This window comes from Diadema antillarum, unplaced genomic scaffold (assembly GCF_040938485.1).
Source record: "Diadema antillarum isolate AM-2024a unplaced genomic scaffold, OU_Dant_1.0 seq00002237_RagTag, whole genome shotgun sequence".
In the NCBI taxonomy this organism is placed as follows: domain Eukaryota; kingdom Metazoa; phylum Echinodermata; class Echinoidea; order Diadematoida; family Diadematidae; genus Diadema; species Diadema antillarum.
The window spans coordinates 1-27416 of record NW_027272868.1 but is presented as its reverse complement, the minus strand read 5'-3'; the positions used below and the strand labels follow the sequence as shown (position 1 = coordinate 27416).

Here is a 27416-nt window from a genome sequence, read left to right as displayed (position 1 = left end):
TATGAGGGGGTTCCCCCTTGACCATTCTTCATGAGTGACCAGATGGACAGGCTATCTCTGGCTTGGTGTGACAAGCATGCCCATGATTTTGACCTATCCAACCTCAATGGAGTGTCCATAACAGCAAGTGGAAGTTTTTTCTTGTTGACTAGTATGGGAGTCATTGAATAGGAAGAAGTGCCATGAGATCGCAACAAATTTTGGAAAAGCTTTGTCCTCTGTGTGAATGTTTCTGTTATCACGTTACATGCAATACACATTGCTGATGGAAGGGACATGTCGAGTTTGAAAAGTTTGCTGAAAGGAAAGTATTTTGGAAGTGCAAAGTTTCAGTCGGCTGATGTATACCAAATTTAATGACGGCTGATAGAAATCAGCACTTGGGTCACTTGATTGGTGCACCTGTCTCTTACACCAAGGCATTATGAAGTCATTAACTATGGGTACTACTTGTGTCATGCATTAAATACATGGGAATTTGTCTCATCTTATACGAGTGTAAAGGTTAAGCAAGATTCGTCAGCGATTTTCGTGAGATTCATTTTTGTGGTCAAGTTATGACGTTATAGCTCGGAATACTGTGGATATTGGTTTACAGTACAGTCAGTGTTTGATGTTGCATAGTTATAACTTTGAATGGCATTTTCTATTCTTGCATTTTTTTTCTCTCTCTCTTTCTAAATATCCTGTACTTACTTGGTGTATATTCTGGCAGTCAGTTTACTGTTCTAACTTCCCACTTTGGATTTGACTGTGCACCATAGGCTGGCAGGCTGGGCCGTGAAAGGTTTCAAATCCTGCAGGAATATAATAGCACTGTGCTGGTATGCTTGCAGCTCAATGATTGATAAGGGACAACTTTGCATTATGACATCATAATAGAGTCAATGACCTTGAACCGGTATTAAAGGCTTCTTTCGTTCTGTCTCATTCTGCCCTTTGCTCCTTTTTTCTCTCTTCCTCCCCCCCCCCCCCCTCTCCCTTGCCCCGTCTCTCCTACATCACTATCTGACCCATGTTTTGTGTACTCTCTGCTTTCATATGTTTTGCCTCTCTCCCCCTCTCTCCCCTCCCTCTCTCCCCCCCCCCCCCCACCCTTCTCGCCTTTTCTGTATCCCTCTGTCTCTTGCTGATCTTCTTTATTTTCTTTCCTCTTATCCTTTCCCCTCTTGACTGATGGAATAACTTCCTTTTTCTGTCTTCCCTCTTCCTACACGTAATCCGACAGTTCTATGCCAGTTGGCTAGCTACCCTAGCAAGAATTTCTTTGAGGTTGAAGAAACTACATTGTTTCTTTATTACACATCATTTTACTATGATTAACTAGGAATAGAATTAACCCAGCTCTACATTTACGTTTCTTCTACTTTTCTTTTGTTTCCATAATGGAAACTGTGCCTGTATGACTTGTGTGTGGATATCATAGATATTTAAAGCTGTACACGTTCCATTGTATGTTTGCGTGGCCATTGTTTTCGTGCGAGGAGAGTTTTTTGGAGGGTTGCTTCTGCAGAGTTTGTGGCATTTTGCATTGTCAGTGAACTCCTTGATCGTGACATTGATTGAAAGAGGAAATTTTCTACTCTGCAAAACGAGCCTTCTCGCACGTTACGGCAATTAAACATATAAGACTGTAGTTGATGTCCCGGTTCATGTGATGGTCTTGTTTGCCAGGTGTTAATGCCAATCCCAAGTTTGCCCTTTCTCTTGTGTACACAAGTGATCTGGGTGCCAGTCCGCCTCAAAGCTGAAGTGCATCGGCAGGTTCCCATGACTGTGTCATGATATAGCTCTAACTCTGTTTACAGAGGGGATCGTTTTTTTTTTTTTCTGGTGGCGATGATGGAGAATAGGAGTAGGATGAAGGAATGAATATCAGAAGCACAGCATTCAGTGCGGATCGTCATGACAACTCGTCATACCTGGAGCTTTCTTCCAAGTCATCCTCGAAGGGGAATCCTCTGAGGAATCGATGCCGGCAGCTTGCCTTGACTTGACTTGACGCCCTGGGACAAAGAAGATGGCGATGAAGGAGTCGGTCGCCTCGGAAACGGACTGCCCCATGCCAAGCCCCGATGAGGATGAGGTGTTTGTTGTCAGCGAGGGATTCAACACAGCGGGGCGTCGAAACTGGTTCTCCAGCTGCCAGGAGAACTTCTTTGACTTCGATGCGGGGAAGCTGGAGGTATTGGGAGCTGCAGTTACAGGGAGGGGTAACTGTGGCCCTAAACCCCCCTTACAAAGATTATCTAGGTAAGGTGCTACACTGTATGACTACTCTGCTGGTCTCACCAAAAACAGTACTGTAGAAAAAACAAACAAACAAACAAACAACAACTTCACATAAAAAAACAGCAACCCAAAATTATCTTGTGTATTGCTGATGAGTTTGGTTTAGGTCATGGTTCCTTAATGTTTTTGTTTTTTCTTCTTCTACTCCTCCCTCTCTTTCTCTTTCCACTGCCATTATATATGCCATTATCATTGCCATATTTTTATGCCTCCGCAACGAAGTGGCCGGAGGCATTATGTTTTCGGGTCGTCCGTCCGTCCGTCCGTCCGTACGTCCGTACGTCCGTCCGTCCCGTTTTGTTTTTGTCGATATCTCAAGAACCGTGTGGTGGTTTTACATCAAACTTGGTATGAGGGTATATCCTTGGGGGATAATACTTTGTGTGGTTTTTAGGGTCACAGGGTCAAAGGTCAAAGGTCACAGGTTTATTTTGTGAAATTCTTTTTTTTGAAATTTCATGTTTTTCTCCATATCTCGCAAATGGTTCAAGGTATCTTCATGGAACTTAGTATATATGCTTGTACCGATGGGCAGTGATTATCTAGGGAAGTTGGGGGTCATGGGTCAAAGGTCAGGGGGTCAAAGGTCAAGGTCAACTCCTCAAAATATCACTACTTTCCTTAAAATGCAATATGCCTGAAGGTTGTTTTTTTTTAACTTGATGTATGGCATGTATTACCCAATATATATTTTTGGGGAAGTTTCTTGCCAAAAGGTCAAAGGTCAAAAGGTCAAAGATCAAGTGAAAGTGCTAAAACTTTTTCCTCCATATCTCGAAAGTAACTCAAGGTATCATCATGAAACTTACATATTTATGCATGTTCAACCTAACAGTGATTCTCTTTGGAACTGTGAGGTCAAAGGTCAAAGGCCAGGTTTAGATAATGCTATTTTCCCATTTGATACTGAAATTATACTTTATCTCAATACCTTGAAAATTACTCAATGCATAAACTTATAAAAGGGTCAAAAGTCAAGTAAAAATCATCAGTTCCCCAAATACCTGCACTCTGACATTTTAATCATTCATCCAATTGAACCTAGTTCTAGGAAAGTGAACATTCAGCACATTTGTGTCAAACCTGTCATTTTAATATTTTGCCAATTGTGTGAAACTGTCATCACACTTTGTCAAGACATTGTACTATAGACCTATTAGGAGAACCATGCATTATGGCGGAGGCATATCAGTAGCCGTAGCGATATATCTAGTTTTTTTTCAATTCATGAGACTCCTGAAATAAATTCTTCACGTACAGTTTGTATGTGCAAAATACTTTTGCCCTTGATTGCTTTATAACAAGTTCAGTAAGACTAATTTGTTTCTGAGCATGAAAAAAAAGCAGCTTGCATGATTTGCAAAGCACATCAGTCGTCCCTGGCTAGTGTGATCTAGTTATGAGGATTGTAGTATGTACAGTATTAGAGTTTTCTTGCAGCGGGATGAGATATATGTGTCCGCAACAAGCAATCATGGATTCTCTTCCAAATCACATAATTACTGCACACATTGGTATGATATTGAATGACTCATGAAGCTGCACCAAGTTGCATTGAGATTAAACAGGAATGCTCCATGCCCTGTGTACATGTGCCATAAAGAGTGAAGTTGTGGAAAAGGTCCACTGAAAAAGGAAAGAATAAAAAAAGGTGGGGGATTGTGTTAATTGTACACAGAAAAGTGTGCTATCAAATTTTGTGCACAGAATTCTTTACTTCAACTGATTGTGACTTACATAGAAATTGTTATTAAAACTATCATTTTGTGTCTTGAACATGAGAGGAATCTCATCCAAAGCTTTGTACACCCACTCTGGTCAAATGATGCCTCTAATAACCTGAAATGGCGGGTAATTGCACAAGTTTGAAAAGGATTGGATCTGACAAGAGTCCATCCTACCGGCTATTTATCTCATTGGCCCAAATTCTTTACTTTGAGTCAGATCCTTGGGTTGAATTCCATGGACTAAAACAAGTGCAAGAAGACATTGTACCTTGAACATGCACGTCAGCACACGTGTTGGTGTATCAGGATAAACCATGTGCGGCTTAACACGGTCAAAGTTTGTGTAATTCATGGACTAGATTTAAACTGCCTTTGAGAATTGCAGCCATTGTGTATGATGTCTCTTCATACATTGTAGCTCCCTTGTGTGCCCAATTGCCTCTCTCTACAACAAGTACATTGTATTGTCATTAAATGCTACTCACATTGTATGCAGAACAGTCACACATGACAGTGACAAGGTCCTGATCATAAAGTGCAGTGTATGAATGCATAAAATTATGAATTGTTTAAGATACAGCTTACTGTGGCTTCTATGACATTTTATCACACCTCATATTCTGAGTGTCATTTGAAAGGCAAAGAAAAAAAAAGAAGAAGATAAATTTAGAAATAATCTACTTCCAACTTATAACCACATACTGTTTGCTTTTTTATAAATTTTATGGCTGCCGCGTACCTGAATGGTAGTGATAATGAATAACACAAGGTATTATATAAGCCTGAATTGCCATAAAATGTCAGTCGTAAAGTGCACAATCCTTACTATGATCAAGTTGACTTTAGGTGAAAGATTAATATCAGACAAACAAAACTGGTAGTTTTCAAGAAAATTGGACATACAGCTTTGCATGTTCAGATAAAAACATGTGTGCAGACTAAGTGTTCTGTTTTAGTTGTTGTATTTTCACATAAAGTGCTGTTTACATGAAAGAGCCAAGAATATACATGTGTACCTCATGTTTAGTCTTTTCTAAAGAAGGAATTTATTTCCTGTATCATGATGGAAGATTGTGAAAGACTGTGATGTCCTTGATATGATTCACACAATGATTCAAACAATTGTGGAATTTATCTAATTGTATTGAATACAAAGAAAGAAAAAAAGTACAGCAAAAACAATATCATACAGTGTGTTAGTATACAAATGATGCACAGGATAGAGTGTGTTGTAGTGCATGTTGCACTACATTGTAAATACCCGAGAGTGAGCTGCATCTCCATTAACGCCACGAAATAATCCTGTGCATCATTTGTTTTATAAAATGGGTCAAAAACTAACAGCATTTTTCACGTACCTTTGTGGGTCAAAGAGTCAAGATGTCCGAAGATGTTCGTCCCAAACACTTACGCACGTCGCACTCGGAAATCCAGCACATAATAAGTACTGTACGTATAAGAGTATACGTACGCCACACCTGTTATGCACACAAGAAAGGCCGGCCGGCAGCCCGAACTAGAAGTTGTTAACAGGATTGACAGCGCGTATAGTAGCGCGCGACGCACTTGTAACAACTGATTGAGTGCGCACTGCTAGTGTAAACATTGTGACATCAGGCCGCGCATGTTGAATAGTGAGAAATTAATGCAGGTACACGTGACTCATTTCAGCGCTTCCAATTGGCTACATTCTTGAACCCATTTTATAATATTTAATAATAAAGGCCAATATATTAAAGAGCCCATTGAACTCTGTTGTTGCGTGTATCCTAGTAGGCAAGTCAGGTAGTCTTTTCTAAGTATTTGTCTATAGTATTTAAAGGGATTGTATAGTTTTGGTTGAGACCTAATTTCAGGTTTATAAAATTTTTTGGTGAGATAATGAGAAACCTCTTATGAAATATGAAAGAGCATGTAATTCCATGAGGAATTCAACATCTATATGATGAAAATTGGTTTTGAAATGGCTGAGATATCCAAAACAGAGCGATTCTAATAAAGTGTGGGACCCACACTTTTTTATGATCGCTTTGTTTTACTTTGTTTTTGGATGTTTCAGTCATTCCAAACCCGATTTTCATCAAATAAACTTTGAATTCCTGTTCGAATGGTATGCTCTGTACTATTTCGTAAGTGTTTTCTTGGTATCTCGCAAAAAGTTAAAAGCCCAATTCTCATCTCCACCAATACTGTACCATCCCTTTGATTGCATTCCTTATATCTAGTACAGTTTTTTACAGGCTACATTGTACCCTTGAATTTCACCATTAGGTGTATTTAAAGGCAGCAATGATAGCTTTGGTGTAAAATACATCTTAAAGACAAAATTCGTTGGAGTGGTGGGAATGTGGACAACCTGGAAAACAAGGTTTGTCATTATAATGGTTAATATGATAATATAGATTCGCTCTGTGTTTATCAATTCATGTCATATTGGCAGGAAAATTGTAAAATATACCGGTAGATCCCCAATGTCTCGCGATAGCATTGTGATATGCCACTCCATAACAATACTCATGAGCACTCGGGGGAAAACAAATCACAGTGGCACTGAACAGACTGACATCATTTGCAAAATGCCAGTTTCATTTGATATGCAGAGGCGTGTCCCGTTTCCCTCTTGCATCACTGGATTTGTCCATTGTGCATTTTATTTAAAGGATATAAAAAAAATTGTGTAACTTTTCCAGGGTCTTGTTTCATACAAGCAGTACAAACTGGCTGATAGTGTATTGTGAAACCTGGGAAATAGTGTGATATTTACTGACAGCTAGCTCCACATTGTAGAAAAAAAAGTGAGTACAAAGCTAGGGGAATAGTGATTATATGGCAAATGTCAGATTCTACACATTTCTCAAACAGCTCTGCTAAAATTACAGACTATCTGATAATCAGCTATTGTAAATTATGATTTTTTTTAAATACTTTTAATGTGCTGTTCATTCTTTGGTGCTGTTGTTTGTCTTGCTTGTACCAAGATAGTAGGGGGTGTTGGCCTATTACAAAACTTTTGATGGTATGGCATTGTGGTATATTTAAAGATGGTAATAATACCAACAATGATGATGATGCTATTCCTGATGCTGATTCAAGATATTGATGATGTTGGCTTTCATATTGATGATGGCAAAGGTGGCCATGATGACGATGATGATGATGACAGCGATGATGGCGATGATGACGATGATGACGATGATGATGATGATGATGATGATGATGACGATAATGATGAAGATGAGGAGGACGATGATGGTACATGTAGTTAGACAACAAAGAAAATGGTAATTGTGATGGTGATGAACAAAAGTTGACCATAATGGAAACAGATGATGATGATGATAGTAACAATAATGATGATGATGATGATAATGATGATGAGGAAGAAAGAAAGGGTGTGATAATGGTTGTTGATGTGATAGGAATGATGATTATGATCCCAGGTGTGATAATGATGGTAGTGTCAGAGGTGATTTTGCTGAATGAAGACAAAGTCAACTAGATAGCAGTTACACTCCAAATAGTGTCTCGATGATAAATCTTTGTAATGGGCTGATTATGCACTATCAAATAGTGCTGCACATTTTGTGATGTCATCTACAACTGTACAATTGTATGATGCCATAATAAATATATGTAGGAGGAACAGTGTGAGATATGAAAATATGTTTCATTATGGGAAAAAAATGTACTAAGCAACACAAGTTATGTTATGGTCTTGGGGGGGAAAAAAAAAGTTGAACTGTCATGTAGCTAATTTCTGAGATGAGGTTTTCCCTTGAATAATTGTGAAGAATTACTGCAATAAATTGACTCAATACTTTCTTCTCCTGTATTTACCCTATCTATATTTTTTCATACCATAAAAAGAAAGCAAATATTATGATAAACACAGTATCTTTTCAATATGTCTTGGTGCTCAAAGCACTTGGTGCACAAAGCACAACATTCTATGGCTCTGGTCAGCATTTTGTTAGCTGAAAGTGCATCTGCTGTGATTGATAGAGATTTTTGTTCCATTTTGTTCTACCAACTCCAGCATCGATGACCTTCTTATTGCACGACATGACCCGGAAGAGCTCCTCCTCAACCTTGGGTTTGGTGGCATCCCGGAGAAGGATGCGCTGGACCGCATCCCGAGCAGGTTTCTGCAGCAACCGTCTCAAGCTGCCGGTATCTCAGTGGAGTCCTTCCTCAACCAGATGGATGAGCTGGAAAGGGGATGCGGTAAAGATTAGCTTTTCATGTTCTTTCTCTCTTCTTATATCACATTTGGATTCCATCAGGATTCTAATCACATTGAACAGACACTTCATACAAAGTGTTGCACAACGTATGTGAAAATTTTCGAACTCAATCCAGCTCAGATGCAGACACTTGCATTGTAAAACATTAAATCTGTAAGGGGTTCTGATGTTTATAGCCAGATGCACGTGTGTCTTGCATGATATTTTGTAATATGTACTCATTCTGATCCCAGAATGTTAAGATCAGTTAGTGTCAAAAGGGGACATTGCCCCCCCAATAAAACAGAAAATACAGAGAGGAAATGAATGGAAACAGTCAAACCTCAGGCATGAATTTGGTGGAAATAAGAGTTAAATGGCACAAATGGTAAGAAATTCGCGCCCATACGAATATCACTTAACCCGTTGAGGACGAGTCCCGAGTATACTCGGGCAGGTGTCTATGGGAAATGCGTGTTGTAGCAAAATCAAACCGTCCTCAACGGGTTAAAATCAACAATTTCTTTTTTCTCAGCATGACAGCAGTTTGAATAATCTTACAGTCAGTTGACCTGTTTTGTTCTAATAACTGCATGATATGCGCAGTCGGAAAATAACAGAGCAGTTTTGTTCATTTTTTGTCCAGAAAACAAATTTGAAACACTACATTGGAGACTTTGTAATCATTTGACCAGTATAACATTCTGACCAGCTCACAGGGGGCCATGTCAGATGAAGTACCTACAGCCACCAAACATTTTTGTTGATTGGTTGTTGTTTTTTTGAAAACAAATGTGGAATGCTACACCAGAGACTTTGTAATCATGTAACCAACATAACATTTCCGACCAGACCATAGGGGGCATGTCAGATGAAGTACTGACATTGAAACAGTGCTGGTCAGCCCCTATTGTAGCTGTCTGATATAGTGCATGCTTGCATCTATAGGTTGTATATGTGCTGTTTTGATACAACTGGCCTGGGTCAAGACAACTTTCTATTCGGATCGAATTTTCCATGTTGCAATAGCTTGCTATTAAAGGGTATATTTATGTGCTGGTAGGATATTCAGTTGACTGTACAAAGCTCAAGAGTGTACCATATACAATACAAGACACACACACACACACACACACAAAAAGAGGGTGGTATTGTGATGGTGATGTACCATGTGCAATGTTCCTGACACTAGAATGCATAGTATAGTATAAGAAATGACTGATGCACTTTATTATTATCGTATGCTGCCATTATTGAGTTTGTGATATACAGGCATCACACTGTCTAAAAATTGAGCAAAGATAGACACATAGAGGAAATGTTTGAATTTATTACTATACAACTGCGGTGGAGTTTCGCAAGCTCGAGCAGCAACTTTGTGAGCGGTGGCAAAATCTTTGTGTATCTATAGCCAGCATGTTTCCTTTTTATGTCCTTGGAGTACCCTTAATAAAGATTCATATCTTCGTGTAGCCTTCTAGAGTGGCTCAAATGCCATTATGTGACCTTCTGTAGGCATTGTACCTTCTTGAGCTGTTGATTGGCTTTTGACCAAGCTTGGAGCCAACTTCACACAAAATTGAAATTCCATATTCTTACGGCCATCTTGTGTCAATTTCAGGACAGTATAACGCCACCTCTATCTTAAGCCAGTCAAGATACATTTGCACCAGATTGAATTGAATCCAATATTGTTTTGTGGGTAGTCTTTGGAAAGCTGAAGGAAAAATAATTTTGTAGAAACAAGTTTTCTTTTCAGTTTATATTTAGGAGATATTGCATGAGATGACAATAGAGATGCCAATAAAGCAAGATTCAGCGCGAAATCCCTCTTGTATATTTGGAAGACTAAAGTTTATGCCATAAATTGAGCGAGTCTAAATTTTGGCGAATCAGGATTTCCTGACAATTTTGCGAGTGGTTAAATTTGCGATTATGGAGTACAGTATTGAACGGAGAAATGTCGGCCTATGCGTGCACATCACATTCAAGTCGGGATCAGAGTTAATATTTTCGAGTACTTTGGAATTCGCAAATAGCACCCTACTCACAGAATTCATGAAAACAACAACATCACGAAATATTTGGCATACTACAGTACCATACTTGTACACGTTCATAAACCTCTGATAAATACATTGTACTTCATCTTAACCCATTGAGGACGGACTGATTTTGCTACAACACGCATTTCCCATAGACACCTGCATGAGTATACTTGGGACTTGTCCTCAACGGGTTAACAAAGCTTTTCAAACCAGACTTACAGTGACAACATCCAGACAATCTTTCTTTACCCTGCTTGTTAAAGAAACTCTATACCGAGCATTGTCCGGACATTGTCGAGGTAACTTTTGCCAAATTCTACCCCAGGTCACCTACTATTAGGATAATGATCCTGGCATTACAGTAACAACATCATGGACAGCCCTTCTGTTTTAATACTTTTTAAAGGAAGTGTGCATTTATTACTTGCCCATTTCGTTTACAGTGGCCCAGGTACAGTGATCCAATTTTTTTCCAGCACTACAATGTATGGTTGGATCCTGCATGAATGGTAGATATAATTTATGCCGACCTATCCGAAAAAGTTTTAGATTATATCTTGTTTAAGACACTACCTCTTGCTCTCTCCTACAGTTTTATTGCCCAAGCCAAGGAATTTGGTTCTCTGGATGTTGTCTGCATGAGTTCTTGTAAAATAGGGTTTACATCTTGTATCTTGTACCGAGTATATAATTTTAGCAATCAAATTACCTACGGAATATATTTTGACATCCATGCGACCATGATTGATATCTCAGAAAGTACACATGTACTCTGCATCTTTCTTTCCCAGGCTTCAGTCTTGTTGGTGGACTACGGAGTCTTGGCCCCGCCCTTCGCCGTTCAACGTTCGTGAACCATTCCCCATCCAGCAGTCGGGGGTCCACGCCCACCAACGCCAACGAGGGGTCTGAGGATCGCACAAGATCGTCGACTCGGACCGGGTCGGACGAGCGAAATAACAACTTCCCTCACACCAGTCAGGTGGTCTTCCCTGAGACGACTGTCAGGAATCACACCAACATGCAGAGCTGGCGGGTCAGGGTTCAGGAGGAGGTCGGCGAGAGTGCAATGCAGGATGTCGTTATTATGACAGATAGAGGGCAGCAGACACAAGACGATGAGAATGACGCACAGAGAACGCGAACATCTCGGACTAAAGTGGTGCTTCCGGCCCCCATGCCCCCCTTGGACGAAGAGAATGAAAACTCGCTACGGATTCTCAACACCAGAAATCAGCATGTGGTCAAACCTGAGCCGATGGACAATGCTAGGATACAAAGGAACCAAGCAGACAGCACCAACGCAAACATCGCCAGGGATGACCGAACCCATGACTTGCGGAATGAGGTGTCTCAGATTCACAAGGCACTTGACCAGAAGTCTTCCAAGGAGCTGGAAATGGTCGGGGAACAGATCGTGCCCAGCAGAGTCCTGCCAAGTAAACAGACCAAGATCCTGCGTGGCTTGCTTCTTGATGCCAGGGAAGACTCTCTGGAATTTGAAGAGGTAAGTGCAGTCTTAACCTCTTATTACAATCATGGAGCTTTTATCCTGACTAAAAAGTTCTTGTCTGTGCAAGCTCTTGTTAGTTCCACACCTTTCACAGAGCTGTACATTCAATCAAGTATTGTACTGTAAAACGAGAAATGTTCACGTGCATTTTAATTTCGCGAATTTCGCAAGTGCCAAGATTCGCGAAATTGAAATGCACGCGAAATTTCTTATCTACACTATATGCATTGAACGCAAGAGGCAATTCGCGAAAATTTCTTGCCACGAAAAAGGCCGTCGGCTCCAATTCGCGAAAATTTCGTGCCGCGAATATATCATGTTTTACAGTATACTGAACTGAAAATTCTACACCACATTCTCCAACAGTACACCAATATGCCGGTAGCCACAGTATTCCTTTGATTTCTGTCAGTTTCCTTTATAGCCAAACAAAGTATTTAAACATTTAGTTCTTCTTTGCCTGACTTTAGAGCTTTTGGCAGCGGGCTGAGGCCAGCCCATTGCTACATGTACCTCAAGACGTCAACCAAAAGCTGAGCTGCATATTTGGTACCGCACTTTGGCTCACATGCATTTACACCAAAATATATAGGCCGGCAATTTTCTTAGTGTAGCAGGGGTCCAAGATTCTGTGGGTTAAACTTTATCCAGTCAAAGTATATGATTGGGAATGATCTGGATGTTTTCATTTCTAACCTGCTAGACATATACAAACTGTACATGTACATGTAAGATCAAAGTCAATCTCAAAACTACATCAAGAACTGTCTGAAATTAAAGCATCACTTCAAACAAGATTTGCTTGTTTTAGCTAGGTTGTGTTTGATGCCAACTGCCAAGTGGGTCAGCAAGTATTTTCATACTGAAAGCATTTGTTGAAAGGAAAACTAGGTTGGCCTGTAAATCACTATTTAGCAAATGAGGTCAATGTTGACCTTCAAGATCTATACTATACATTCCACGCTTGAAACTGGCTGTGAAAGTGTTTGTGAGCTAAGAGTAAGTTTTGGACGCAAAACATGAACTTCGACATTTTGCTTCTTGAGTGCTGTTGAGATTCCTGCCTTTCCGTCGTACATAAACGCATGCACATCCACTTAGATCAATAAATTAATTGTCCTAGACGTGCCCAGCAGGGATCAGATCCGTGCTATGTACACAGGAGCAAAAATACCTGTACCATTGTTGTTGGAAACGTGTGTCCTAGATATATGCAGCAATTCATTATCGCTTGTAAAAGAAAAAGATGTTTCGATTCCTGTGGTTGTTTTTGTGCCCTTCATGTTACATGTAGGTACCGTGAATTGTATAACATGTTCTCTAACTGTGAACTAGTACTTGTACAAGTGTAAATGCCAAGCATGCTTTTTAAAATACCAGGGTATTATTAATTGGAAACCCACAGGAATGTGGTAGCATTCGTTTGGAACTACGCTGTATATTTTGGTCTGCTTTCATTGTCCTGTCTGCAGGCAGTAGATAAATTATTATATAATGATAAAGATATATTGTACCAGGGTTTTGTGCCTAGATTGGAAAGACATGCTGTAGATTTAAAGTGAATCTGTGCAAAATGTGACAATGATTAAGTATATATTTGGAGTTACATTTGTACCATTAATGAGTGTGTGTGCTGAGTGATAGATATGAGATTATAATTCTTTTGCTTTATATACAGGAAAGTGTGCTTTCATTTCTCATCACCGTGCCTTCAACTTACAGATTATCAAGTTAAATTATAGTATGCATAAAAAGAGATACTGTCACACAGTGTATATACACTGTACAATGTTTACACAATTCTGAAGAGTTGAAGGGAAAGTTCGCAATAAGGTGATAGTTTCCATAAATTCTAACCCAATCTGGCCCCATATGACATGTGCTGGCAATGCACATGGCATTAAAGCATAGTATCGTAGGTGTGTTGACATCTCTATTTTTTAGAACGAGAGATGAAGGTCATGGTCTCTTGCAAGGCTCGGTACCCACTCGGCTACATATGTACGTCAAAGACATCTCAGGGTATCTTTTTAGTGATGCAGATGTGATGCACAGATAATTTGTTTGTATGTCATTACAATTACAATATTTTATTGTAATTGTGTTTCTTGCTTGTATTTATGGTCATTTAAAAAGATGATTTGGGTTAGAATTTTTAGCTGCATCTTTAAAGGGAAACTATCATTGCCAGTCAATGATTTTGTTAGATTTGCTCACCTTGAATTAGTAGTCTCGCAGATAATCACATGTACAACGTGCAAGGGCTTGGTCGTGATTGAGTGCCATAGAAACTGAGACTCGCACTTTCTGAGTGGTGCGTATGCGCACGTGTCATGAAGAAGAGATGGCCGTAGCAATGTTGTCATGGTAACTTAAGTGAAAGACTGTAAGGTTGTTTTGAGCAGATTTTGTGAATTTTATCTGATTTACTTCAGTAGCAATTGAGATGTATTAGGTCTGGCATTCAGTTGAATATAACTTGTTTTCAAGATGGGGGACCTTCAAACCATGATATCGTGCCCATACGTTATACAGCTGTAGGTGATAATCTCTTACATTCATGAGCAGACCAGACTATTGAAATATGTGTACCAAGTACATTCATTTAATTCTAATATGATGTATCTTTATTACAACCATTGATCATAATTACTAGGGAGTACACATTTTCAGATGCTACATAAATTTAGAATGTCACTTTGGTGAAGACTAATGTCAGAGATACATTCTAGTATTGATCACCTTTTGGCCTGTTTAACCCTTCAAGTCCCAGAAGCCACATGTTTATGTTTTAGCTTCAATCATAATTTTTGCTATTCATTGTTAGTGTTAAAGGAAGAATACAAAATATTCTTTCCTATGAGACTCTAATAGGCTACCTTAATTTGTGTGTGTTTGTTTGTTTGTTTGTTTGTTTTTCAGGTGGCAGAATTTTTAGAATTTTTTTATTGCTATATTCAAATTGATTGTTATATCGGCAATGAATTTTCTATTGAAAATAAAGATAAGTGGTTCATTTTCGCTCTCCATTGGCATAAGGGATCTCTTTTGGACTTTGTGCAGATTTTATTCATAAGTACCAGCCAATCCTCTGTAATGGAATGTACTGCTAATTTGTAAAGGATAATTTCTACCGCAAAGGTCCACCAGGTTTCTTGAGAGCCAACCTTTGGATATAAAAGTATCCTTGAGTAAAGACGGTGCTAAGGATTGAACGTCACACATTTGTAACAGTTCAGTGGCTGCTCAGATATACCCAGATAAGGCTTGGATGCAATCAATTCATAGGCATATCTTTGACATCTGAATAAAATCCAATTAATATGGGAAGGCACCTTATCAGTGGTAAGATATCAACTGTTAGCCTTGCTTTTTAGCGAGTTTTTGTTTAACCCTCTGGAAACAACCATTTCAAAATCACCTTGGAATTGTATGGTAACAAGCCACTGGTGGTACTAACATACAATATAGTTAACACTTCTTCTACACTCGCACTACATGTATGTGAGTACATTGTACTTGATAGCAAAGTGCGCTTGAAATTTGAGGGAAAAAATAATCCGTCATGAAATTAGCTCTCAATTGATCCGGGCATGCCAGACTTAAAGGACAAGTTCACCTTCATAAACATAAGGATTGAGAGAATGTAGCAATATTAGTAGAACACATCATTGAAAGTTTGAGGAAAATCAGACAATCCGTTCAAAAGTTACGAATTTTTGAAGTTTTTGTGCAGTACCCGCTGGATGAGAAGACTACTGCAGACAGTGTATGAATAACTTAGATGTCACATGCGTACAACAATATAAGGAAAATATAAAGGGAATTTCACAAAATTCCATCTTTTGAAAAAAGTACACATTCCCCTGACTCGTTACCGACAAATGTTATGGGTAATATTATTCCCCCTGCCTTTAGAAAGAGGCAAGTCAAGTGCTCTTTTATTATGCGAAAAAAGTGAAAATATGTTGAATTTCTTTTACATTTTCTTTATATTGTTGTACGCATATGACTTACAAGCTGTAGTAGTCTCCTCATCCAGCGGTTCCAACACAAAAATTAAAAAAATTCATAACTTTTGCATCGATTGTCCAATTTTCCTCAAACTTTCACTGATGTGTTTTACTAATATTGTTGCATTTTCTCAATCCTTATGTTTATGAAGGTGAACTTGTCCTTTAATAGGTGTACCTCACTCTTTAGTATTGTGAAATCAATGGAAGATGCTAATGAATTGTCATTTTTTTTAAAAAGAATGCAAGTTTGCATAGCAAACCAATTAGTACTTTTGCATAGGAAATCTCACCGTACCTCTTTGTTTGACTCATCAATATCTGCTTTCATCTTAAAGCAATGTATTACATTTAAGGCTTTTAATGTGTGCTCAATTGCCTGAGACAGTCTTGTGTAGTAGAGCAATTGTACAACAATACAGCAGTATATTTTTGTTTTGGCCAGAAAATTAATTTCTCTCTCCTTTCCTCTGTCTATGTGCTTTCCAGCTCTCTAGCGGAGACCAGGAGATGATGGAAGAAGCCGGGTCCACAACCCCAGCACCTCAGGCGGATCTAGATCGAGAAGGTAGGTCGGAAAAAAAAAAATTGGACACAAACGTCTCATATAGTTGTACTCCATAATGTTTGCATGTACGTGTAACAAGGTTTATTAAAAATATGGCCATAGGCATATGAAATTCAATAGCAACGACCTATTTTCGTAATGATTAATTTTCTTACATGCCCATGATGTCATGGTCTCTTGAAAGTATAGAATTGTTCATGTTATGTGTCTTGGGGTATTATTTGCCATGATGGAATGGTCTTGACTGAGAATATGTGACCCTGCACCACAAAACTAACAAAAAGTCACCAGACATGGATTTTTAGTCAAGGGCAGATTCTGAAAGAGCAGACTCTAACATTTAAAATGATGTATAACTTAATTCAAATGGATTGTCCTAACCTTAGATATTTAAATTTCATCGCGATCGCACCACCGATGGATTCCTCCCCCCTCAAGATCTCGGCCATTGATCGCGATGAAATTTTGCATGCGTGAGACCCGCATCATAATCTACAAGATTGTGTCCTAAGATTTGTTGAAACAATCAATTTCTAATTTTAATTAATCAATTATGCAAATTAAGCTCAAGATCATATTTTAGCCTAATTAAAAGCATTGAGAGTCTAGTTTTTGATCTGTATATCTGTTTTAGCATATTCAACAATTGTACATCACAAAAACTTCCAATACTCATTTCAATTCTTATGTATTTTATTGTTTTCAGAATTTCTTATGTATTTTTTTCAACTTTTGTTTTATCTTCGTTTTTTCATTGGAAATTGTCATTGACCAGTTTTCTACCATAATTAGCACAAAATTAAGCAATGAAAGTATTTAATTGTAAAGATAATCAGGTTTTTATGACTTTCATGACAGAAAAATGTACACACAGTCACAAAATTGTGCCCGTTTTGGGGCGACATTCCGTTACAAAAATGGGCGTGGCTTTGCAAAAGTATGCGCGGACGTTGCAAATTTGGTCTCAAAAGTTGCGTGAGACTTGAACAAACAAAGCCAACAAGCCTCGCGACAAGGCCTTCTCGCTTTACAGAATTATAGCACGAAATGTCGAGGGGGGCAGATTCCGCCCACCCCCCCCCCCCCCCCCCCCCCCCCCGGCCCTTTTAGGGTTAAGCTGAAAGTGAGCATGCTCTATTAACCCATTGAGGACGAGTCCCGAGTATACTCGGGCAGGTGTCTATGGGAATTGCATGTTGTAGCAAACTCAAACCGTCCTCAACGGGTTAACACATTCTGTTCATGATAAATGTCAACTTTCAAAGCAGTAGCGTCATCTTTTTAAAAGTTATTAGAGTTGAAAGTGAAGAGTGTGCAAAGGATTTTCGAGAAATGAAAAGGGCCTCTAAGAAAAACCTGATCACACTACTCTACCGAAAAAGAGGTTGACGATGTAGAAAAACTGCTGGACACCCACTTTCCCATTCAATTTATGTTCCAAAACTCAAGAATAATGTGGAAGAATAATAGCTCTTTTCAGAAAATATGGAAAATTCAAAATCGACTCGGTTGACCTGTTTACCTTTCTTGAATCCTCACGTAAAATTATGTGGTGCGACTTTTTATTTGTTATGTGATGCACGGTCACATACATGTATGACTGTGAAAGTAACGGTTTCAAAACAAGATAGTGGGTTCTTGTTGCATCAAGCAAGTTTGGATGTCAGTGAAAGAAAAAAAAGGAGGCTGTGTAAAGTGGTTGTAGCAGTGATTTTGATGAAGATTCCAAGAGGGGGTAAGAGTATTGTTTAACAAAACTTAGAAAAGGTGCTTGTCTTCATGAAGACTTGTAATGACCCATTGTGAAGGTTTTGTGATATTAAATTGATGTTCAATTTTCATGTATCATTGAACAGCATGGAAATAAAAGTGATAATAGGGAATGTGGATAGAATGGTTTGGGCGAGTGAATGTGTTTCAGTGATTGAATGTGTTATTAATAGTAAAATAGTAAGAGGCCATTGGTAAGATGGACACTGCAGACACATTTCATGACTTATTTTTTCTGCTTCTTGTCACAGGAACTCTGAGCCGTAGTGAGAGCACTCAGTCAGACAGCAGCGGGTTTGCCGACGAAGGGGTCAGCTCTGGTGAAATATCATCCCCCCACCAAGCTTCCACTGTCGCATCGGATGCCAAACTCACCCAGACCAGCTTTGAGGGTGAGGCCATCGAACTACTCTGCTCCGGAGTCGAACCAACAACCGCTTGCTCAGAAGATGAGCGAACATCTGCAGGGAGGATCGATGTACCAGACACAAGCCAAGAATCGCTGGAACTTCCCTCGACTGCGTCGCTAGAGGACTCGCCATTTGATGACACGATCATCGTGACAGCAATACCAGGCATGGACTCACAACGGAATAGGGCATGTACCTACCCAACTCCCCTGGAGAAGAAGGAGGAGGAAAGTGGACCCAAAAATGTTGTTGAGATTCTGTCCTCCCTCCAGTCCACATCCAAGGAGCTCACAAACCAGAGAACAGAAAGTATTACCTCAAGCTCAGGGCGAAGGAGACCACCGAAGCTGCGAAAGATGAGGAGCGTAGACCCAGAGTGCTACAGTTACAAAAGTCACGCCGAACCGATGAGCATGGGAACTGCCTCAAGACTTGACGTACTGAGAAAAATTAGCGACTCTGTAATTTATGAGCACCAGGACTCTAGCAGTGCAGAAACAGTTGATCATGTGACCCATCACGTGACCACTTGGAGTGACGAGAGGCAATCACATTCCTCTCTCAGGGTAGCACACAGAGACCAGGAGATGGTCACAGGAGACGATCCTGGTTTACCGGGGTTAGATCACGTGACAGCTGCAGTGGATTCGACCTTCAGGGAACCTCACTCCGTGTCAACGGAACAAGAAGTCATTCCATCTCAGACTGAGAAGGAAACACACAGGGCTACATGTTCAGGAGGAATGCAGTCTGGCACTGCCCCTCCACCTTCTACCGACACTCCACAACATCTGAAGGTGCACCGCATCATCAGCTCAGAAACTCCTCATGCAGATGCTTCTGGTCCGCTCCAAATAACCTTATCAAGCACTTCCTCCAACCGCCGTACCAGTCCCGAGCTCCAGCTAGAGAGCTCCACCAACATTTCTTCCATACTGCCTGCATCAGCAAGTTCTCCCAAAGAGCTTAGCGAAGGGGATGTGAGAGACTGCAATTTAAGTGTTCACAATAGTTCAGAAGGCCTACAGGATAGGTGTCGGACAGAAGAGGAGAGAGAGTCAGGAAGTAAGCTACCTGACCAAAAAGGAGCCACAAGCAAATCCCAAATCGATCCGACAAACGTCAACTCTACAAAGGAGGAGACTCATCAAGGAGCAGATGAAGCTTCCGTCCTTCCTGAGGTGTCTAGTAGATTAGAGACACAAGAGGAGGGGAATGTGGAGAGACAGGGTTGCCATGGTGATGAGGAAAGTACTTCCATTGTCCAGGGTACGTTGCATGAAGCTTCCATTTCACGTGACCAGGCTGAATCAATTGACAATAGTGAGTCGCAGGGTTATGCAGTGAGTGTATGTGAGGAGTCCATCCAACCTATCGCAGTGCAGGATGTGTCTTCATCTCTTGCTCCTTCATCTCCACCCACTGCGACGCACCACGCCCACGAGCCCCAACCAACTCTGCCATCCTCCATAGTCCAAGATGACCGCCCATCATCCAAACCCTCCCCACCTTTGGAGGATGCCGCGCAAAGAGATCAGGTCCTTTTGCGCCAAAAGTCGGACGATAGTAGCACATTCTGCACTGGGTCACATGACTCGATAGAGCCAGTAGGAGATGAGGGAGAGATGCCTGGGCGTCGGCTGCTGAGGACCCTGGGTGGTAGGAGCAGGATAGAGACCATCAGTGAGGAGGACCATGTGAAGGCTAGAGAGGAGCTGCGAAGTCTCCTCATGATGGAGGTGAGTGCAGGGTCCACCTACAATTTATACCATTCCTTTACTCTGAATAGACCACACCCATATGTGTCACTCATTCCAAGGCACACCTTTATCACAGGTTTTCACCCCTTCCCCTATGCCCACAGTGGTAACATCAACCTTCATCAGAGGAAGGGATAGAGCTGGTATTATGTGCGAAGCTAATTCGTTTGTATGTTGTTATTGTTTGTTTGTTTGTTTGTTTATTTTGTAGTCAGTATGGCACAAGTAGACCATAGGTGCCCCTCAATTTTCATGCTCCTTGCTCCATACTTTTACATGCTCCTTGACCTTTCCTGAATGGCCATTAGCCTACAGTGTAGTTTTCATTTAAATCCAGACTTGAGTGTTTTCGTTGTTGTTTCTTTTTCTATTACTTACAGGTGGATTTGATATCCCCCATGCAGAAAAGTTCACATAGGTCAATGATTCATCAGGTAAGTGTATTCTCCTTTTGTACATTCTCATTCATCATGAAGGAAATGTCCATCTTTATAAACAGTCCAGTATTCATTTCCCATTTGACAATGTTCCCTTTGGTTCAAGGACTGTCCTAATGAAAGAATTTGCTCCATATTTGATGGCATTTGATGATTATTCTGAAGACCATGTAGTACTGTAACACCAGAAACTTTCGCATGCATTTTGATTTTCCCTAACTTTGTGAGAGCAAAGCTTCATGATATTAAAGTGCAGGCGAAGGTTCTTATATATGCACTGGATGTCAGTGGCACTTTCCAAAAATGTCATACAAGGAAAAACGCTGCAGGCTCCAATTTGTGAAAATTTCATGCCTCAAACATATGTTGCTTTTCAGTAGTTTTTAATCTGTTTACATATGTTTACCTCTGTATACATTGCATTTGTGTTGCATTGGCATATGGGTCATTCCATGAAGTTGGGTACACAATGGGCAGTACTGTTCATCATGTTATGTATCTGTTTTCAGAGGTCCCAACAAAAGTTATTTTAATCTAATATCCACATTGTCTGATTAATGAGGAGTGATAGAATATATTATCAAAAGGGCATAGTTGAGACTTTATGAAAATCCCGTTTTTTGATGATTAAAAATGTTATTTTTTTGTAATTTTTGTGTTTCTTTTGTGACATCAAAACATTGTTTGTGTTGTTTGAATATTAAATAAATACAATTTACAGTAAAGAAAAATGAGTTGTGTATTTATTCACATTATTAACTCTCATAGTCGGCACTAATAGACAATTCCCCAATGAAGAGGTTTTTCTTGGAAAATTACCTCTTATGAGATCATGTTACTATCGTAACATTTCGTGTCCGCGAAATGGTAATGAGGATTAAATATTTGCGAGTGGAAAACTGCAGAAATACGAGAGAAACATGGCAAGAAATGTCTTATATATGTTTGTTGTCAATGGATCTTTAAAACTGTGAAAAGAAACAATCGCGTTTGACTGCTTTTGGAAAATACGGAGGAATAAGGTGCTTGTATATTTTCTTCGTGTCCGTGGAAAAAGTTACGATGGGAACAATTCTCCACGATCCATTCGGCAAATGACGTACGCTCACGAGTTGACGACACATTGCCCGGGTTTCCGGATGATGCGACTTGAATGTGACGAGTGCGATCGGCTTGCAGACGACCGGTTAGAACAGCTCAAGCCGCTTTTGTGTTTCGTGGGCAGCTGTTACGATGGAAACGACGTGTCGCTTTTGACAAGGTAGGCTAGCTATCTTTCTCATGTTCTGACATGATCGTATCGTACTTATATTACACTTTATGATCGATATTTCGTAGATTATACCCACAGTTAACGAAATTGTGTGGGCAGAGCCTCGAAGAATATTTCATTAAAAAAAAAACCACAATCGGCGCGAGTAAAGTAATTCGTAATGATATTGCATCTTTAGTCCCACTCGTGTCTTTTTATGTAAGTAAATACATGTAGTTGATTACACATGGAAGTCTGGTGGTAAACGACGACATCAGCGCCCTTTAGTAGTATCGAGTCTAGACTAGTATGACCAAGGAGGTACTACGCTTGCCTAGTACCTCCTTGGGGCTTGGTATGACCTCTTGCTGTAGTATAAGACTTCCTTATTGAGTTATCACCACATAAACCAAACGTAATTTATTGGTGAGATAGTTTGCTGAGAACAAGGTTCCACAAGGACAGGCGCATGCAGAAGAACGTCGCACGCTATTCTCGACGATATTTCCGTATGGGATGACCTCATCGAGAGTGTGACAACACGATGTCAATATGCAGGATTTATAGCACATTCTGAGCTAAATTTTAGGTCATTTAGAAAATAAAATATTTCACTAAGGAGGCTGACAATCGCTAGTTTACCGAAACTAGGGGCCCTCAACCATACAAGTTACTACTAATATGACACTAGTCTCTGTCTATCTTACAAACGGCAAAATTTGCACATGAAGTTTACTTCGCTAGTGTTTCTAAGTTTAAAAATGACCATTTAATCGCAGAGGGCACCCTTCAAAATACAATTCAAATGATGCCATTAATATACAACCCAATATAAATTTGAGGTACAGTGGAAACTCGATATAAAGATCAGTGTTCTACTGTTCTTTATAACAAGATTCCCCTGTATTAAAAAATGTAGTGTTCATATTTACCTAGAAGGTTGCCAGAATATATATTGTAATCTGCAAATCATATTTGAACTACATTTCAGTTTTAATTTTATTTTAATTTTAATGTTGTCTTTTCCCCCCTACAGCCCCCCCCCCCCCCCCCCCCCTCCTTCCAACTTATGATTACTTCAAGTTCAGGCTGGTTAAACACCGATAGACATGGCTAAGAAAAAGCCTTTCCATCTTCGGTTGCGATGTAGTATTGATTCGGAGGCCCGGAAGCCCTCAAAAAAACAGTCAACAGTAAAGTTAGTAAACAGTAATGAAGCTGCTTCCCGAACAACAAAGTGGCGACATAAGTTGAAGGCCAACAACCCACAAGAATACACAAAATTGTTGAAAAAAGCTGCGGAATATAACAAGTTACAGAGGATCGAAATGTCCCTAGCGGAGTCCACCTTAAAGAAGAGAAATATCTCCACTGAAGAGAAGGAAAAGTCTGAAAAGTTCCTAGAACAAAAGAAGCGGTGTAATGCGACTGCAGCTCTGCGAATGAGGAAAATGAGAGCAAAGAAAAAGGAGGAGCAACTACGGCTTCAATCAAACAAAATGAAACAAACACCTAGCACCAGAGCTCAAGACAAAAGGCAAAAAGAAAAATTACAAGCACAGGCAAGAAAGAAGCGAGAGAGACGAGCAGCAATGTCAAAAGAAGAACATGAGCAATACAACGCAATGCGACGAGAGAAATACAAGCAGAAAAAAGAAAAAGAAAAGCTTATGTGGATTGAATCGCAGAAGCTCAAGGCTCGAGAAGCAGAGCTAAAGAAAGAAGAGGAACGTTTGAAAGAAATTGCAGAGGCATTCGATCAGAAACATGCGGAGTTGGAAGTCACTCGCAAGAAACTCTCATCTGCAGGATGTGACGTGAGAAGTTCTTCGGCTAGAAGAAAAAGTTTGGAGAGAGTAAGGGCAGTTATGCCACAAGACCGAGAAAAGTGTGTTTCTACAATGATAGATCTATTTCAGAAGTCCTCTCCAAAAAAGCGTGCAGCACTGAAGAAGAGAGGAATGCACACTGGCCTTGAGGATGCCCATCATGAAGTCCAAAATCTCCTGACATCAAGCATTAGTGAGGAAATGGGCAGACTAAAGAGGAGCAAGAAGAAGAAAGACCTAGAAAAAAGAAGGAATATTGCTGCATCACTAAAGATCTTGAGCAAGTACCGACTTCAGAAAAAAGGATCGGCTCTCTTGCAGATGGGCCGCAAGATCATCTCCTCGGCAAGCAAGAAGAAGCAAATGCACGACAAGAGAAAGCTGTCCCCAGAGGTAGCAAGCGCAGTCATCTCGTTCTACGAAGAATCAGCCATCGACCTGCCTGATAAGAAAATGGTATCCATGAAGACCATGAAAAATATTCGATATCTTCAACAGTCAGTGGCGGCTTTGTTCTTGAAGTTCAAATCACAGAATCCAGACATGAAAGTAGGTGCAAAAACATTCTACAGCCTCCGGCCACATCATGTAAAGCTCCAAGGATCAATCAAATTCAGGGCATGTTTGTGCGAATACTGCACAAATATTGAGTTGAAGGCAACAGCAATTAATAATTTAGCACACAGTTACGGAATGAAGTCCTTCTTTGATGGCGTTCACTCAGTGAATCGCGTCACAATGTGTCCCAAGTCTGAAGGAGCGAAGACGTACATGCGACATTGCTCCGAGAGGAAATGCAAAGAATGTGGTCCCAAATTGTTGAGATCTTACCTGAGACCGCTGGTGGAAAAACACGGCCCTAAGCATATGACATGGAAGAAATGGATTCGGGTCAGAGTGGACGAGAATGGGAAGACGATCACCAAGCAACAGATTGTCACCAACGACGGGACAGTATCTCAATGTCTGGAGGAACTTGAAGGGGAGACGGTCACTATCAGTAAGCATCTGCATAGTGCGTCTTGGCAATCTCAGCAGTTTGCTACACTTACCAAGGACATGCCAAACAACTGGGTCGTCATGGTCTTGGACTTTGCAGAGAACTTTGTATGCAAGTACCAAGACGAAATACAAAGCGCACATTGGTATCACACAAACGTCACAATCCACCCTATTGTTTGCTATCACAGATGTCCAACATGTGATGAGACAATGCAGGAGTCACTCGTCTTCATAACAGGCGATAATCGACATACATATCATGCAGTGCACCAGTTCATGTCACAGGCAGTACAGCATCTCCGGCAAAACATGGAAATTGACAAGATCATCAGATTTACAGATCAATGTGCAGCCCAATACAAAAGTAGAGGACCATTCAAGGACATTGCTCTTGCACAGCAACATTACCAAGTTCCAGTAGAGCATCACTATTTTGGTGCCAGACATGGGAAAGGTCCGAGCGATGGGGAAACGGCTGTTGTGAAACGACAAGCTTCATTAGCTATTAGTTCTGGGCGTAAAGTAATGAACAATGCAAAAGATGTATATGAGTTCTGCCAAGATGAATTGACAATACAACCAAGCCAAGCCGAATGTCTCCACTTTCAACGGAAAGTGTTCTTCGTAGAGGAAATGAATCACAACAGAGATCACAAGGACGTCCAGACCATCAAGGGCACCAGGCAACTGCACTGTGTAAAGGGTGAAAGCAGTGGACGGCTGTGGACAAGGAACCTGTCTTGTTTCTGTAAAGGCTGTGTTCTCGGGAATCAGCAGTGTGACAGCAGAGGGACTGTAGATGACTGGAAAAGTGAAAAGCTGTTTGCTGCTACGATTGAGACATCTCATGGTAAGAACTAAATTAACCTTAATATTTACCTAGAAGGTTGCCAATATATATATTCATTTAGTATTATTGACTAATGCTAGTTATTTGTGATCCAAGCAGAAAGTTTTCAAACAGACCCATCTTATTCATTGGTTGTTTTAAAGTCAGTGGTTAATATTGTGGGTCGATTTAAAAAATTGTACAACTGCGATGTCTAAGCAGTGTAACAATGTTCAAGTGGATGAATAAACGGCCAAGAATATAAAAGTTTTGAAAATCCTGCCTTCACTATCCAGATTTCTATGAATAAAGAATGAACCATTTCAGTAACAGTTTATTCAACACTATAGCCAATGGGGAAATTTGAGCATCGTAAAACAGTCATTGCAAATTTACATTTTTGCAGTAGTATTTAAATTATCATTTTCACAGCAATTTTTGCAGGGCTTCATTTCTACACTATATCAGATTTACTAGTAGCACGTGGGACCATGTAGCTCAGATTTTTTTCAACTGGATTCATTGTTAACCAATGCCTTTAACATATATTTCTGTAAGTCCAGGGTTTTTGAAAGATGTTCTTAAACTTATAACTCATGAATTGCTGCTGCACATTACACCATTGTCTTGCCATACGCTGCCACGATGACCAAATGTTGTTCTATACTACAGAGTTAAATATGTGCGCACTATCTGTACATATTTTTCTTTGGATAGACCAATGTTTTTGTTCGTTACAGAGTGGTACAACAGCAAAATTGTGTAAGTGTGAGGTGTTCTTTACAGATACAGGTGATACTGAAGACCCGTCTTCCATGACTGTTGCAGATGATGACTTGGATGCTGACGGCCCGTCTTCCATGACTGATGCAGATGATTACTGGGAAAGCGAATCCTCCCCTTCCTCTTCACCTGTGAAACAACTGCATGTTACCGGTTTGTACAAATCAGTAATATCGCTGTTTATGTTTTCTTCAACCCTTTTTTATATTAGGGAGTTAATTTTGGCGATATGAAAAACAGTTTATTTGTCCCTCGGATGAAACATTTAAGGTAGCCAATGCCTTTTGCAGAGCCCACAAAATGCCCCAATCATTGTTTGAAACCAAAGATATTAGTATTTGGGCAATATCTGTGAAATTTCGAAATCAAAAGTTGTGTAGAATTCAAAAGATAACAGTTGTAGTGTAGTCGGCATTCAAGCAACAACAGTGCATTTATCGTTCGGGGACTGTAATATAATACTTAAAATCCAAATAATAATGTCAGTAGGTATACGAATGTCATAGTAAAGAATTCACTTATTTCTTTTTGCTGTATTTTTAGTGATAAAATATACCATGAACATGATCAATCGATCAAACAGGTCTGTAAAAGGTAGACTAAGTCTAGAATAAATGTAAGGCCTTATAATAAATATACCAAAATAATTTGAATCATAGTTTTCAACTTAACTCCATAAATAAAGTTGCACAGAGGTTTCACAATATTGTCTGCTTGAATACTGTAGTGTTCCCACTAATTCTGACAAATTTCATGCAAAAGTCATTGTCTACCATTAAGGTCTTTTTTATGTATAATCTTCAACTTTCACAGATAACGTGGTCATAGGTGTTCCAACTTCCCACCCGCCTTCTACGTCTGACAGACAGCTTCCCGTTGAAGTCCCAACTTCTAACTTGCTGTCTACTGGTACTGAGCTTCATGTTGAAGACCAAACCTCTCACTCGTCAACGTGTGACA

At 40.0% G+C, this 27416-nt stretch overlaps 2 protein-coding genes across 2 annotated transcripts in view; both read left to right on the top strand.

Moving 5' to 3' along the window:
• LOC139714334 (uncharacterized) overlaps positions 1-21589 on the top strand; it is an 87897-nt gene extending 66308 nt beyond the window's left edge. The window contains exons 7-12 of the mRNA XM_071626045.1: positions 8056-8243; positions 11082-11797; positions 16306-16384; positions 18406-20303; positions 20705-20758; positions 21530-21589. Coding sequence (XP_071482146.1) covers positions 8056-8243; positions 11082-11797; positions 16306-16384; positions 18406-20303; positions 20705-20758; positions 21530-21589 — 2995 coding nt within the window. The remainder of the gene's footprint in view (positions 1-8055; positions 8244-11081; positions 11798-16305; positions 16385-18405; positions 20304-20704; positions 20759-21529) is intronic.
• A 1752-nt stretch (positions 21590-23341) lies between these two features.
• LOC139714333 (uncharacterized) lies at positions 23342-27408 on the top strand (the record flags this gene model as incomplete). Its single annotated transcript, XM_071626044.1, has 3 exons — positions 23342-25694; positions 26460-26609; positions 27270-27408. Coding segments are annotated over exons 1-3 (2642 nt in total), but the record flags the coding sequence as incomplete, so codon positions are not given.
• Positions 27409-27416: the final 8 nt, after the last annotated feature.